The 14,616-nt window shown below is 42.5% G+C and overlaps 2 protein-coding genes across 2 annotated transcripts; both read right to left on the reverse strand.

Annotated features, from left to right (window-relative positions):
* Positions 1 to 1,272: 1,272 nt before the first annotated feature.
* On the reverse strand, positions 1,273 to 6,914 carry LOC134640669 (odorant receptor 131-2-like). Its single transcript, XM_063492572.1, has 2 exons — positions 6,759 to 6,914; positions 1,273 to 2,142 (listed from the first exon to the last, which is right to left on the reverse strand). Exons 1-2 carry the CDS (start codon positions 6,912 to 6,914, stop codon positions 1,273 to 1,275), a joined length of 1,026 nt encoding a protein of 341 aa, XP_063348642.1.
* Positions 6,915 to 11,039: 4,125 nt separating this feature from the next.
* LOC134640670 (odorant receptor 131-2-like) lies at positions 11,040 to 11,981 on the reverse strand. The gene has a single exon (XM_063492573.1). It carries the CDS (start codon positions 11,979 to 11,981, stop codon positions 11,040 to 11,042), a length of 942 nt encoding a protein of 313 aa, XP_063348643.1.
* Positions 11,982 to 14,616: the final 2,635 nt, after the last annotated feature.

Below are 14,616 nucleotides of genomic sequence, written 5' to 3' on the forward strand. Positions count from 1 at the left end.
GCCCTTTCCAAGCTTCCCACGGCCCTGGAAACCGCCCGGCTCCTGACGAACCACGTCTTCCGTCTCCATGGAATTCCGGCGGACATAGTCTCGGACAGGGGTCCGCAATTCACATCTCGCGTGTGGAAGGAGTTCTGTTCCTCCCTGGGAGCTCAGGTCAGTCTATCTTCTGGCTTTCACCCGCAGACAAACGGCCAAACGGAGCGAGCCAATCAGGAGCTTGAGGCAGCCCTCCGATGCGTGGCGTCAACCCATCAGACCACCTGGAGCGAGCAGCTCCCTTGGATTGAGTACGCCCACAATAGCCTCACCTCCTCGGCCACCGGAGTGTCCCCTTTTGAGGCGTCTCTGGGTTTCCAACCACCTCTGTTTCCGGCTGTTCAGGGTGAGCATTTCGTACCTTCTGTCCAGCAGCACATCCGGCGGTGTCGGCACGCTTGGAGGGCCACACGGGCTGCCCTTCTCCGCACGGCTGAGCGGAACAAGCGCCTGGCGGATCGCCATAGGACCCCGGCACCTGTTTATGCGCCCGGACAAAAGGTTTGGCTGTCGACCCGATTCATTCCGCTTAGAGCGGAATCTAAGAAACTGTCTCCTACCTTTATTGGTCCCTTTGTGATTGACTCTCTGGTGAACCCGGTGTCGGTCCGCCTTAAGCTGCCCCGGAACATGCGGATCCACAACGTCTTTCACGTCTCTCAGGTGAAGCCCTGTCTTTCCAGCCCTCTGTGCCCTCCTTCCAGGCCCCCTCCACCCGCCCGGGTCATCGATGGCCATCCGGCCTTCACCGTCTCGCGCATCATGGATGTCCGGCGCAGGGGGCGTGGTTTGCAGTACCTGGTGGATTGGGAGGGCTACGGCATGGAAGAGCGGTCTTGGATCCCGCGTGCGGCCCTCCTGGACAGGAACATGGTGCGGGCGTTCCATGACGCTCATCCTGAGAAGCCTGGGGGTCGCCGGGAGGCTCCCGTTGGGGGGGGGGGTACTGTCACGGCCTGGAGGATCAGCTGGTCGCTGATCAGCTGTTTCTCCCTCTTTCCCTCTAGTTCTCTCCCTCTCTCTCTCTCTCTCTCTCTCTCGCCAGGGCTGAACTCATTATGAGTTCACGCCCTTGGCCCACGCCCTCGGAGGAAGAAACACCTGTGCCTCATCTGCTACTGAAAAGCAGAAAATGTGCATTCAGAGATAGTGCTTTAAGAATGACTACTTGTGTTTAAAAATTAGGAGAAAAACTATAACGTGATTAAAAAGTAAAAGTGGTTGCTGATATCATCAGTTAGAATTTCTTTGGATTTTTGCGTAAGAAAACCCAAAACAGACATTACTCTTCAATGCACCAAAAAAATTTTCATCCCTAAGGTCATAAATGAGAGGACTCAGACATCTTGGGGCAATACTAAATGTTAGATAATTAAAGTATCTCACATCTTTAAATAACTGTAAATTAATCTCAAGCATAGCAGATTCTATGAGTGGAGACCACAGCTGGATTAGACGCAGCTGGAATCCATGAAGGGCCACTGTTCTGAGCCCTTTCCATGTTGACTTTTTATTCTCGCCAGATGCAGCTTTGGGAACTTTCACTATTGCAATGTAGGAAAAAAAGATGGTGATAGACATGATTAAGAAGTAGAACTGATACACAGCTAATTTAAAGTAATTGTGCCATTTGAATATGTTAAACATATCCATGGAGCATATCTTGAATTTCATAAATACACTACCCATAGGTGATGCAAAAAAACAGAGAATAATTGTGATCGGTACAGAGCTGAGGCCATGAATGATGACTATGACGTGCACAGTGTTGCGGGTGGAGCACAGATCTGCGTGCCTTAGGGGCATACAAATGGCCACATAGCGCTCCAGAGTCATTGCTGTCAGAGTAATGGGTGTAACAAAAGTGAATATAACCGCTGGAATATAGATAATGACACACTGGTAAAATTGGATACGCAAACAAAAAAAATTCCAGAGGAGCAGGATATTAGACATGATTAACATGAAGCTGTCAGACATTAGTGTAACAGCAAAAAACATGTAGCGCATGGTTGTGTAGAAGAATTCCTTTGAAAAAAAGGTCCCAATGAGCAACAAATTGATGCATAGAAAAATTACCACAAAAAGCTGCACTATCACAAACTAAATGGTCTCCCATGTAAAGGACTCACCACTTGCAACAGAGACGTTCTCCCCCATTCTGTATATATAAAACAGCTAAAACACAATTAAATTCAATAATTTGAATAACAGCAGAACATAGCAGAACATTGTTTATAAAGCATTTCAATATGAAAAAGGGTGTTTCTTTAGGAACAGCTATCAAGAAAAAAATCCTCTTCGCACAGACAAAACACTGATGGCAAAAGTCTTCATTGAGATCTGCAGAGTCTTTTATGTTGAAACTTTATAGGAGTGACCAGAACACCAGACACCACATACCATTGACGCCTCCTTAATGCTCATTAAGTCCTCCTGGCTAGATAATATTACATATAAGAAAACACTGCTAGTACTAAATTTATAATATTTTTTTAAGAAACTTAATGTTTTTTTACATAAGAAGACTGTAAAAATCCAGTGACAAATTTAACATAATTCCAAAAATATGCTATGGTTATTTAATAGATTACATTTTTAAGTTCTGGTTTAATAGCATTAATAAATAAAAAATGTATGCTGTTAGTGAAAATTAACAGGATTTAAATAAGAATTGGAAATGGGCCATGTATATTTTGAAACAGGTAGATCAAACTCAGAAGAGCAAGAGATAAGTGGGAACTTTTTATAAAAAGATGTTAGGAGACCTGGGTCGTCGACCCAGAGTTTTGAGTTTTCATTATTACTGAACTTTGATTTTGGTATGATTTATAATTTCTAGTCTTTTGGTTTCTTTGTTAGAGTTCTCTGTCTTGTGGTTTATGTATCTCTGTGTTCTGTAGTTGCTCTGTCAGCTGTATCCCCTTGTCAAGTCCATGTCTGTGTTATGTTTCCTGTTTTACTTTGAAAGTCCGTGTCTCAGTTTAATGTTTCATCCTTGTCAGGGACCCAGGGTCCTTAAGTAGTGTGGACTCAATATTATTATTATCATTATTATTATCATTATGTGTTTTAGCTGCACTGTGCTGCTGTCTAGGTTCCACGTTGTAGGTATAGGCAGGTGTGTCTACGGGTGTGGCTTTTTCCTGTAGGCTGGGTGACAGGCACCTGGAGACCTGGTGGCTGTGGCCCTGCTGGAGGGCTGGCCACACCTGAAGACCATACCATGCACCTGATGCTGATGAGGCTCATCGGGGGAACTATTTAAGAGTGTGATGGCGCTCCCTCCAGTGTGGGATTATTGCGTGAGACTCCATGAGGAGTGTGGAACCCCAAACAGCAGCAAGCATGGGGAGTGCAGAGACACGGGAGCAGAGAGCACAGAACACAGATTTTTCGGGAGAAGACACGACACGGGAGTCAGAGGAGCGCACAGGGATTTGTTCTGTGGATTATTTACTGCACTCTAAATAAACACACTGTTCAGCATTTGGGTCCTCATTCCCCACTTCCCCACGGTCACAATGCTGGCCTTTCCAATGTAATTTCATGTGTTTGGATGGCCCCTTTTTATTCAGTTCTCATGAGGATATTGCACAAAAGTGTAAGTTTACTATTGAGCTATCAAACCAACTTTTACCCCACATGGTGTTAAGAAATTACACTTGCCATAGCTGTGCTTTTTCTGTGAAAGCCCTAAAGGGTTATTTATATCAAGGGTTGCATAAAAATAAAATACTCTGCTAGTATCTATTCTGTATAGCAGGTTGAAAGTCTCACTTCAGAAATTACTATTCTTTCAAGTGTCAGATTTGCTGCCGAATTGTTATTGTACTATGTAGAGTAATAACTTAACAGGGGTAGTTTTTTATTAAAGTAAGTAAAATGTATTTATATAGCACTTTTTAAGGCTGGTGTCCTGCAGGTTTTAGATAACACCCTGGCTCAACACACCTGAATCAAATGATTAGTTCATTATCAGGCTTCTGGAGAACTTCAAGACATGTTGAAGAGGTAATTTAACCATTCAAATCAGCTGTGTTGGCTTAAGGACACATCTAAAACCTGCAGGATACTGGCCATCGAGGTGTGGAGTTTGACACCTGTGCTCTCTGGGGTAAGAATTAAACGATCAGTCTTGTCTGTGTTCAGCTGCAGAAAATTATTTGCCATCCAAACATTAATTGCCTTAAAATTGCCAATTTTTTGTGCTGTTTAAGTTACCTAAAAGTAGCATAGGCAATTTAAGTAAGTAAACTTTATTTATATTGCATTTTTCACAGATATGTCAGAAACTACTTTACAGAGCCACAAAGTAACCAAGTACAGAATTAGGAAAATCATAAATGCATATGCAAGTGAAAATGTCTGCCTCTTGATGCATGCTCAATCATCCAGGTAAGTAAATCCCCAAAGTTGATTCTGTTCATCTGGACGTAGTGTTTTCAGTGGGAGTAACATTTCATCACTCATCCAAGTGACTTCTTCAGTCTCAACTGACTGCATGTCAGATACTAGTTAATGATCAAGGAACTGACCTCACAGCCCATTGTTCCTACAGTGGTGCTAGTTTTAGTCATTATGTAAATGTACTGTTTATAAGATTGCAGTCTGTGTGTGTGTGTGTGTGTGTGTGTGTGTGTGTCCTGTATCCCAGCGGTCCCCAACCATTTTTGCGCCACCGCCTGGTTTAATGTCACACAATGTGTTAGGGTACCTGGTTTTAGTGACCCAGTGGTTTTGATTTTGTATGCTATATTCTTTGACTTAGTATTTCCATTATTTAGTTTCTGTATTTCTTGCTCCCTAAGTTCTTTATCTCCTGATTTCCATCTTAAGTTTTGTTTATATGTGTTATGCCTTTTTCATTTCTTTATCTCAGTGTCAGGTTCACGTTATTGTGTTTTTTGTTTCCTACTTTATTTTGATAGTCTGTCAGGGGTGGGCAATCTCAGTCCACGAGGGCCGGTGTCCCTGCAGGTTTTAGATCTCACCTTGGGTCAACACACCTGAATCACATGATTAGTTCGTTACCAGGCCTCTGGAGAACTTCAGGACATGTTGAGGAGCTAATTTAGCCATTTAAATCAGCTGTGTTGGTTCAAGGACACATCTAAAACCTGCAGGGACACCGGCCCTCGTGGACTGAGATTGCCCACCCCTGGTCTATGTCCTGTGTTAATGTATCTGGTTTTGCTTCCCTTGTCTCATTAGCTTTGTCCTAGCTGTGTTTCCCTCCTGTCTTCCATTCCCTGATTGCTCCCTCTTTGTATTTAAGTGTTTTCCTTTGTCTGTGTCGTGATCTCCATCATCCCACGCTGTGTGTTCCGTCCATCTGCCTGCCAGTTTAGTTTCTGTATTCCCAGTTTAGCAAGTTTTCTGTTTTTGTCATTTAGTGAAATCTTCGTTTTGAGTCTGCAGTTTTGGATCTATCATTCTTCCTATTCTGCCCGCACACAGCCTACACATGACAAAATGTTTCTTTCAAAATAAGACACACAATTGCAAAACAAATATAAAGTACATGAAAGTATTTAATTCACCATTATGTTAAGTCAATGAGAGCCCTGTGCTTGTTTCTCTGCAATGAGATGGTCCCACCTGGGCGTAATGGGGGGCAATGACACTAGAATGTGTTGCTTATGCTCAGTCTGTGCCGACACAAAAACACCATTGAAATTTTCCTGATACATAATCATCCAGTGACCTGAATAGTCCTCCGGCTGTGGTTTTGGTTGTCAATGATGGTGCACACAACATATCCTTATGCACATCCTCCTGATTAAGGTATCGCACATAAACAAGCAGTATTGCCTTATTATCCACATCTGTAGACTTGTCAACCTACAAAGCGTACCACGGTAATGTATTAATTTTCTCCAACAATTGTGTCTCAATGTCCTCTGCTATTCTCTCAATGCGACAAGTAACGGTGCTAGCCAACAGAGGCACCTGTGCTATCTTTTTAACAGCAAATGTCTTTAGTGGCAGGAAGGCTCAATTCTTCACCAACAGTGAATGACTTTTTAGCCTTAGCAATATGGTTAGCCATCAAGTATGATGCTCTCAGTGCACTTGCATTTGTTTTCATGGAGGCCCACAGTAATTGCTTCTGTCCCTCTTGTTCCCGCTTTTTTTCTTTCAAAATATCCAAAGGCTTGTTTTTTAATGTCAAGTGCTTGATCTCCAAGTGATGAAGCAGTTTTGAAGCCTGCATTGCCTCATTGGAGAGCCGGTCGCTGCATATTATGCAGAGCAGGCTTGGTGTATAGGAATCACCTGTCGCGATAAATCCATATTTCAAGTAGGTCATTTAGTATTGTGCAGCTTTCTTTTCTTAGTGGTTGCCATAGGCTGTTCTTCAGTCTCCTCAATGGGACTTTTTACCTTTGCAAAGAAACCTTCCAAAGACGTCTGTTTTTACTCATTTTGCCAGCTTGTGGGTTTAAAATTAGTGTTAATGTATCTTAACATGCATCAAGAGTGAGTCATAGACGGAAGTAATGGAGAGAATTCAGTCATTTTACAAATAAAACACTGTTAAGAGTCAGATAATAAATAACACGGAAATAATGCAAGTTATTTATTTTTTTTCTGTGCGGCCTGGGACCAAAAAAAAAAAAGAACATTTAATCATAACACACGGTCCCAGTGCTGTGGAAGACATCATGCCTCGTCCTGTACCAAATATGCCATGCCCCAGTGGCCCCCAGGATTACAGGGCTGTGGAACTGACCTCCCACATAATGGAGATCCTGGAAAGACTCCTCCTGGACAAGCTCCGACCCATAGTCAGACCACATCAGGATCCCCTTCAGTTTGCTTATCAGCCCCGCCTCAGAGCTGAGGATGCCATCATCTACCTGCTCAATCATGTGTAATTTATGTGCAGCCCCAGGCTAGTTGCAGACACACTGCTGGCCCTGTGCTGGCCCAGAACAGTTTCAGCTCTGGCCCCAGATGTCAGCCTACTGTGTACCTTAATCAAGTCATGTAATAACAACATGTGCAGGAACATGATAGCGCAAAAGAAACATGACAAAACTCTGTTCAGACAGTGAATGGACTGATTCTTATATAGCGCTTTTCTACTCTCCCAGATTACTCATATTGCTCTATACAGCATGCCGCATCCATCCAATCACACACTTTCTCTAAACTAAGTGCTTACTAACTACATTCATACACATTCACACTCTTGACATGCAGCCTGGAAGAGCCAGGGATCGAACCACTAACCTTCCGATCACTAGATGACCCACTCTACTTCCTGAGCTACAGCCACCTGATGGTAAACATAAGTAAACCCTCACTAGGTTTTGGATAAAGTGTACACTCACAGAACTGTCAAACCTGCATTTGAAACGTTGGCTACCATAGCAGTATAGTATTGTAACATGGCATTTGGGTCTTCTAACTGAAATAGGAAAATAGGAAAATAAATAGCACCATCATTGCCAGACCTGGCCCACATCTGGTTGGCATACACCCTGCCATGACACCAGTCAGTCAGAAGTGCCAGCTTATTGCGGGATCCGGGCCAGACCTGTTTTCTATGAGCTTTGGCCAGATAAACCAAACCACAATTGGGCCAGATGTGGCATGCCATCATATAAACAGTGCCATCTACGCCAGGCCTGGCCCATATCTGAATGACATACCACTTACCATGCCAGAAGTCAGCCAGCAGTGCCGCCTTAACACCAGATCTGGGCCAGACCTGTCTGCTATGTGGGTATCTGTATGTTACCTCAGCTCCCAGCTCGCTTTTCCTTTTCTTTTATTTTTCTTGTCTTTTAAGCTTTTTTTCTCCGACTGTCTTGGTCGTGTTTTATTTGAACTGCAACCTGACATGGACCCACAAATTTTCATGAGACTAGTAGCATGTCTTCTACTCCTTTTGGGACTTTTCACCACCACATCTGGAGAACTGTAAGTCACCCCATTGTTTACAGCAGAAAGCAGCTATTAGCACTGTGCAACAGGAGGGTACTCCTAGAGGAGCAACCCAAGATTCCAAAGGAATTACAGCGCCGGAGGAGGGGATGCAGGGCTGGAGTAAAGTACCGGGAAAGAAGGAGACGGTACAAACCGAGCATTCCATCCATTCTCATGGGTAATGCAAGATCTTTGCCCAACAAGGTGGAAGAGCTTACTGTGCTAACCAGACTGCAGTGGGAGTACTAGCAGAGCAGCCTCCGGCTGTTCACTGAAACACGGCTCACAGACCACACACTGGACTCCGTAACTCTGGATGGCTTTCAACTGGTTAGAGTGAACTGGAACGCAATGGAGTGGTAAGAGAAGAGGTGAGGGACTAGCAATGTACGTCAGTGAGAGACTGTGTGACCTGGGACACATCACTGTGAAGCAACAGCGCTGTACCAAAGACATTGAACTGTTAGCGGTTAGCATCCAGCCACACCACCTGGCCAGGGAATTTTCACACATTATTGTGCCGACTGTTTACATCCCGCCCTCGGCTGACACAACAGAAGCCTGTAAGTACATTCACTCTACGCTCTCTCAGCTACAGATGGCACGTCCGCAGTCCCTCATTATTATCTCTGGGGACGTCAATTATGTCTCACTATCTGCCACTCTCCCTAACTTCTCCCAGTATGTTAACTGCCATACAAGGGATGGCAAAACCCTGGACCTTTTGTTTGCCAACACAAAGCAGGCTTACAACGCATCACCCCTCCCCCTGCTTGGCCACTCAGATCTCAACCTGGTCTTTCTCCACCCCACTTACCCCCCATGGTGAAGAGGAAACTCCCCACGAAGAAGGTGATAAGGGTGTGGTCTGAGGAATGCAGTGAGGGCCTGAGATATTGTTTTGAATGCACAGACTGACAGGAACTCGGCAAGCCTCACGGTGAGGTCATTAACGCCCTCACCCACTGCATCACGAACTATATCAACTTCTGTGTTGAGAACACTGTGCCTACCAAGAAGATACAGTGTTTCTCAAACAATAAACCGTGGGTGACCCCAGGCCCTGCCGAATGAGAAGAATGGCTTTCAGGTCTGGAGACAGGGATAAATTAAAGAGAGTACAAAAGGATCTTAAATACAAGATCTGAGGTGGCAAGGAGCGCTTCAGGAGGAGGATGGAAAACAAACTCCAACAGAATAATGTCAGAGAAGTCTGGAGGAACATGAACAAAAATTTCTGGACACTTCTCGGACAATGCAGGAGCCACAGTGTCTGCTGACCAGGGGTGGGCCAATGACTTCAACAGATTTGATAATGGTCCACTTATCACCTCTCCCACCCCCCAGGTTTCATCAACCCCCCTCCATATGCTGCTCCCCCCTCTCCTGGTGCAATGCCGTTGTTACCTGAGCTCTCCTCACACAACAACCCTGCTTTACCCCCATCCACACATCTACCCACAACAGAGCCAGAACCACCCCCCACCCCAGCCCAGCCCCACATCTACTTCACAGCTGATCAGGTGAGAAGTCAGCTCAAGAGGACAAAGGGAAGGAAGGCAGCAGGTCCAGATGGAATCTGCTTCAGACTGCTCAGGGAATGTGCAGACCAGCTCTGTCAGGTGGTCCTGTACATCTTCAACCTAAGCCTGAGTCTGGAGAGGGTTCCTGAACTGTGAAAGACTTCCTGTGTGGTTCCGGTGCCAAAAATTGCACACCCCAAGGAGCCCAACCACTTCAGGCCTGTGGCCTTGACTTCTAACCTGATGAAGACCATGGAAAGGCTCATCCTACACCACCTTTGCCCACTGGTGAGCTCAGGGATGGACCTCCTGTAGTTCGCCTACTGGTCTGGAATCGGGGTGGATGACGCTGTCATCTACCTGTTTTACTGATCACTCTCTCACCTAGAGCAGGCAGGGAGCACTGTGAGGATAATGTTTTTTGACTTCTCCAGTGCTTTCAACACCATCCAACCTGCACTACTGAGAGGGAAGCTGGAGGGAGCCGGAGTAGGCAACCAGCTGACTGCACACGATTTATTATCAAAAGGGTTAGAATTTCAAATAAGTTTTACATGGTGCCAGGGACCTCTTCTCTCTGGCTCAGAGATGAAAGGCTGCCGCATCCAGGCAGTAAAAACTATTTTATTGCACATCACAAAAACATAATGTTAGCATGATTGATCAAAACAGTTTAGGGTGGCCTTAGGTCTGATGTCGGCTCACATTTCTTCTTATGCAACTTTCTGGACGTCTCCTTATTTCTTCATCTGCCAGTTGCCATGACAACCACTTCTTGCCCTCTGGTTCAACCTGCATAAAGAGACAGGGAGAAAGAGAGCTTCTCCAACCCCAGAAGTTTATGAGCATGTTTACCCTCTTGTGCCTTCACTAGTGAGACAGACCCTCCACCTTAAATTCCTTAAAGAAGAGGGTTCCTCTCTGTTTATGTCTGTTAATATCTGAGTATAGCAATCTACTTCTAATAAATAAATAAATAAAATTGTATTTATATAGCACCTTTCAAGACAGAAGATTAAAAACAGCAAGTTATAAAAGGTAAAACAGACAATACAAAACAGGCAAAAATGAACCAAAAGCAATTTTAAAAAGGTGAGTTTTGAGTTGTTTTGTAAAAACTACTGAGTCTACAATTCTTACTCTATTGTACACAGTTAAGCATTGTAAAGTAGAAAACACAAATGTGTGATGCTGAGATATTAGCCTTAAAGATAAATAAATTCCCAAAATACCCAGATCTATTTAAATGTCATCAATGTATATTCTAAAAGTTTTAATTTTTCTGAAAATGTTATACAAAAATATGCATGCTGAGAGAAAGAAAAATGGGCTACATCTTGTTGTTTGTGATCAAGGACTTAAAATTCTGTTCACATTACATGCAGTTTCTAGAAGCTTTTAAAGAATTGTATTTATAAAACTACAAACTGAGTGCAAAGCAGAAAATGTGCATTCAGAGATAGTGCTTTAAGAATCACTACTTGTGTTTAAAGATTGGGAGAAAAACTGTAACATGTGATTAAAAACTAAAAGTGGCTGCTAACCCTTGGAATTTATGTGGATTTTTGCGCAAGAAAACCCAAAACGGACATTATTCTTCAATGCACCAAAAAAAATTTCATCCCTAAGGCCATAAATCAGAGGACTCAGGCATCTTGGGGCAATATTAAATGTTAGATAATTAAAGTATCTTACATCTTTAAATAACTGTAAATTAATCTCAAGCATAGCAGATTCTATGAATGGACACCACAGCTGGATGAGACACAGAAGCAGCTGGAATCCATGAAGGGCCACTGTTCTGAGCCCTTTCCATGTTGACTTTTTATTCTCGCCAGATGCAGCTTTGGCAACTTTCACAATTGCAATGTAGGAAAAGATTATGGTGATAGACATGATTAAGAAGTAGAACTGATATACAGCTAATTTAAAGTAATCATGCCATTGGACTATAATAAACATATCCATGGAGCATGTCGTGTACTTAGTATATACACTACCCATAGCTGATGCAAAAAAACCAGAGAGAATAATTGTGATCGGTACAGAGCTGAGGCCATGAATGATGATTATGATGTGCACAGTGTTGCGGGTGGAGCACAGCTCTGCATGCCTTAGGGGCATACAAATGGCCACATAGCGCTCCAGAGTCATTGCTGTCAGAGTAATTGGTGTGACAAAAGTGAATATAACTAATGGAATATAGATAATGACACACTGGTAAAATTGGATAGGCAAACGAAAAAAATTCCAGAGGACCAGGATATTAGACATGATTAATATGAAGCTGTCAGACATTAGTGCAACAGCAAAAAACATGTAGCGCATGGTTGTGTAGAAGAATTCCTTTGAAAAAAAGGTCCCAATAAGCAACAAATTGATGCATAGAAAAATTACCACAAAAAGCTGCACTATCACAAACTTGTAAATGATCTCCCATGTAAAGGACTCACCACTTGCAACAGAGAAGTTCTCTCCCATTCTGTACATATAAAATAGCTAAAACACAATTAAAATCCAGCAATATAAAATAACAGCAGAACATAGCAGAACATTGTTTTTACAGCATTTCAATTCTTAAAAAAATGGTGTTTATTTAGGAACAGCCATTAAGAAAAAATCATCCTTGCACAGACAAAACATTAAAGGCAAAGGTCTTCACTGAGATCTGCAGAGTCTTTTATGTTGAAACTTTATAGTAGTGACCAGAACACCAGGCACCACATCAATATTCATCACGGACCATTAACGCCTCCTCACTGCTCATTAATAGTGATGGGATTTCTGGCTCTTTTTAGAGAACCGGCTCTTTCGGCTCGGCTCACTAAAAAGAGCCGGATCTTTCGGCTCCGAACTGGCTCTTCAGGTTGTTTTGTTGCTTTAATTAATTTATTATTAACAATAATATAAAATTATGCACAAAAGGAATTACTAATGTAAAAAGTGGTTTTATTTATATATGTTTATATATAAATATATGTGGTGGCCCCCAGAGACAAAGCACATACAAACTCCAAAACACATTTCTAGCGTTAACTGAACTTCCCAAACAGAGCTACCTAGATCACTTAAATTACCCTATTGAAAGCATATGTGTATTGTTTGTGTATTTATACACAAGCACTCATATATATATTCAAATAATTAAAAAAAAAAAAAGTTAATTTACCTGTTACTACCACACACCAAATCCAGTCGTTGGTAATTGCTGGCTTGTGTAGCCTCTAGGTAACAAAAGCTCAACACTGCCCCTAGCATCCTGGAGCACTTCTGTTGTATTTTGTATGTGTTTTGGAGTTTTTACGTGTTTTGTCTCTAGGGGCCACCGTAAATATACTTTTATTTATTCACTCCACATAAAATGTAATAAATAACTAGTCACAGTTCAACTTTTAACTATTTAAATTTTCAGCTTTTTCCTTTTAAACAAATTTAAAGTGAAACAACACAAAACACTGCAAACCACAACACAATTAAATATAAATTAAAATATGAAAAAAAAAAAAAAAAGAAGATGCACATTCTCTGTCATATGGGCCTGCATGAATAAACTTTCTGAATCCTTTATCATCCGCAACTGAAAATAGTTGTGGATGATTACTATACCTTTCTAATGTGACGTTGTTGTCCCTGGCTCTCTTTCTCTCTCTCTCCCTCCCGCTCTGTTCCTGTGCTACTGCGAGTGTAACTACCGCCCCTCCCCCCTCTGCCCAGCGCAAAGCACAAGGCTCGCATTCGGAGTGAAGCGGAAAAAAAGTGAGAGGGAGAGGGTGAGAGAAAGGAAGAAGGGGGAAAAAAAAAAAAAGCCCACGGCTCGTGATAAGAAGCCGGCTCGCATCGTTCACGTCAAAGATCCGGCTCTAAGAGCCATTTCGTTCGCGACCGACACATCACTACTCATTAAGTCCTCCTATTACTCACTTGCTACTTAATATTGTATAGTAGAAAATTCTGCTAGAGTGCTGATTTTCATATAGTCATTTATTTATTTATTTTTTAAACTTGATAGGTTTTTCTTTTACACAAAAATGGTGTAAAAATCCAGTGACAAATATAACATAATTTCAAAAATATGCAATGATTATTTATTAGATAAAACTGTTAAGTTCTAGTTTCAGCAGAGCATGTTGCTTTTAAAAGGCAAATTTTGCCTGCTAAATTTTGTTTAGCTCTGAGACCCAGCCTGTGTCCTCTGTAATGGGCATCTTTTGGCTTATGCTGGGCATACACTGTGCGATTTTTTTTTTTTCAAATTCGTTATTCAGCTCATGCTCAAACTCTACGATTGACTCGCAAGGGTTAGAAGTTCGTAGATCATGATGCAGGGTCTCACACTATACGGCCTGATGCTCTGATGCGACCTGAGTGCTCACACTGTGCATTCATAACATGAAGGTTATGACACAAAATCTGTCTCTCGCTCTCTCTCCCTCTCTGTCTTTCACTCACACAGACACGCATTGTCGTTGATACCCTCACGACAGCCGTCAGGATTTCAACCAGGTTTGATTTTCTTACGACCAAATGATTGATGATCGGGAGCTGGTCATGAGGTGTTAATCGCTTCTCATTACCCCATGTACACTACACGATGCAAACTCGGGCTGATCCCCAAAACGGTCGCATGACTGAAAAATCAGCTCAAAATGGGCCAAAAGTTCCACAGTGTATGCCCAGCATTATTTAAACTACCCTACTAAGTCCTTATACCATCTCAGGATGATATTGCATAAAAATTACTATTGAGCTATCAAACCAACTTTTCCCCAAATGGTAATGTATCTATATAAAAATGAAGTACACTACTAGTGTCTATGTTGTATAAAAGGTTAAAAAAAGAAATTACAATTCTTTCAAGTGTCAAATTTGGGATATTTCAGGGACCGTTAGCAGACTAAATGAACGTGTGAAGGATGAGCTTGCTACTCGCAATGAACCCAAGAGTTCATCTCATTCCTTGGTTATATACTTGAGAAACAGCAGTTGAAGGCAGACCCCTGTAAAATCAAAGCCATAGTTGACTGGCAACTCCCTCCACCTGCAAGCAACTACAAAGATTTCTGGGGTTTGCTAACGTTTACTGGCGGTTCATTAAGAACTACAGCCAAATTACACT

Source organism: Pelmatolapia mariae, linkage group LG14 (assembly GCF_036321145.2).
Source record: "Pelmatolapia mariae isolate MD_Pm_ZW linkage group LG14, Pm_UMD_F_2, whole genome shotgun sequence".
NCBI classification, from domain to species: Eukaryota; Metazoa; Chordata; class Actinopteri; order Cichliformes; family Cichlidae; genus Pelmatolapia; species Pelmatolapia mariae.

Bases quoted from the DNA above. Each gene is read 5' to 3' on its own strand.
- LOC134640669 (XM_063492572.1), bottom strand. From the start codon at position 6,914: ATGATTGAGCAGGTAGATGATGGCATCCTCAGCTCTGAGGCGGGGCTG. The intron at 2,143-6,758 runs GTAATCCTGGGG...GAGACCATTTAG, and splicing joins GAGGTCAGTTCCACAGCCCT to TTTGTGATAGTGCAGCTTTT.
- LOC134640670 (XM_063492573.1), bottom strand. From the start codon at position 11,981: ATGGGAGAGAACTTCTCTGTTGCAAGTGGTGAGTCCTTTACATGGGAG.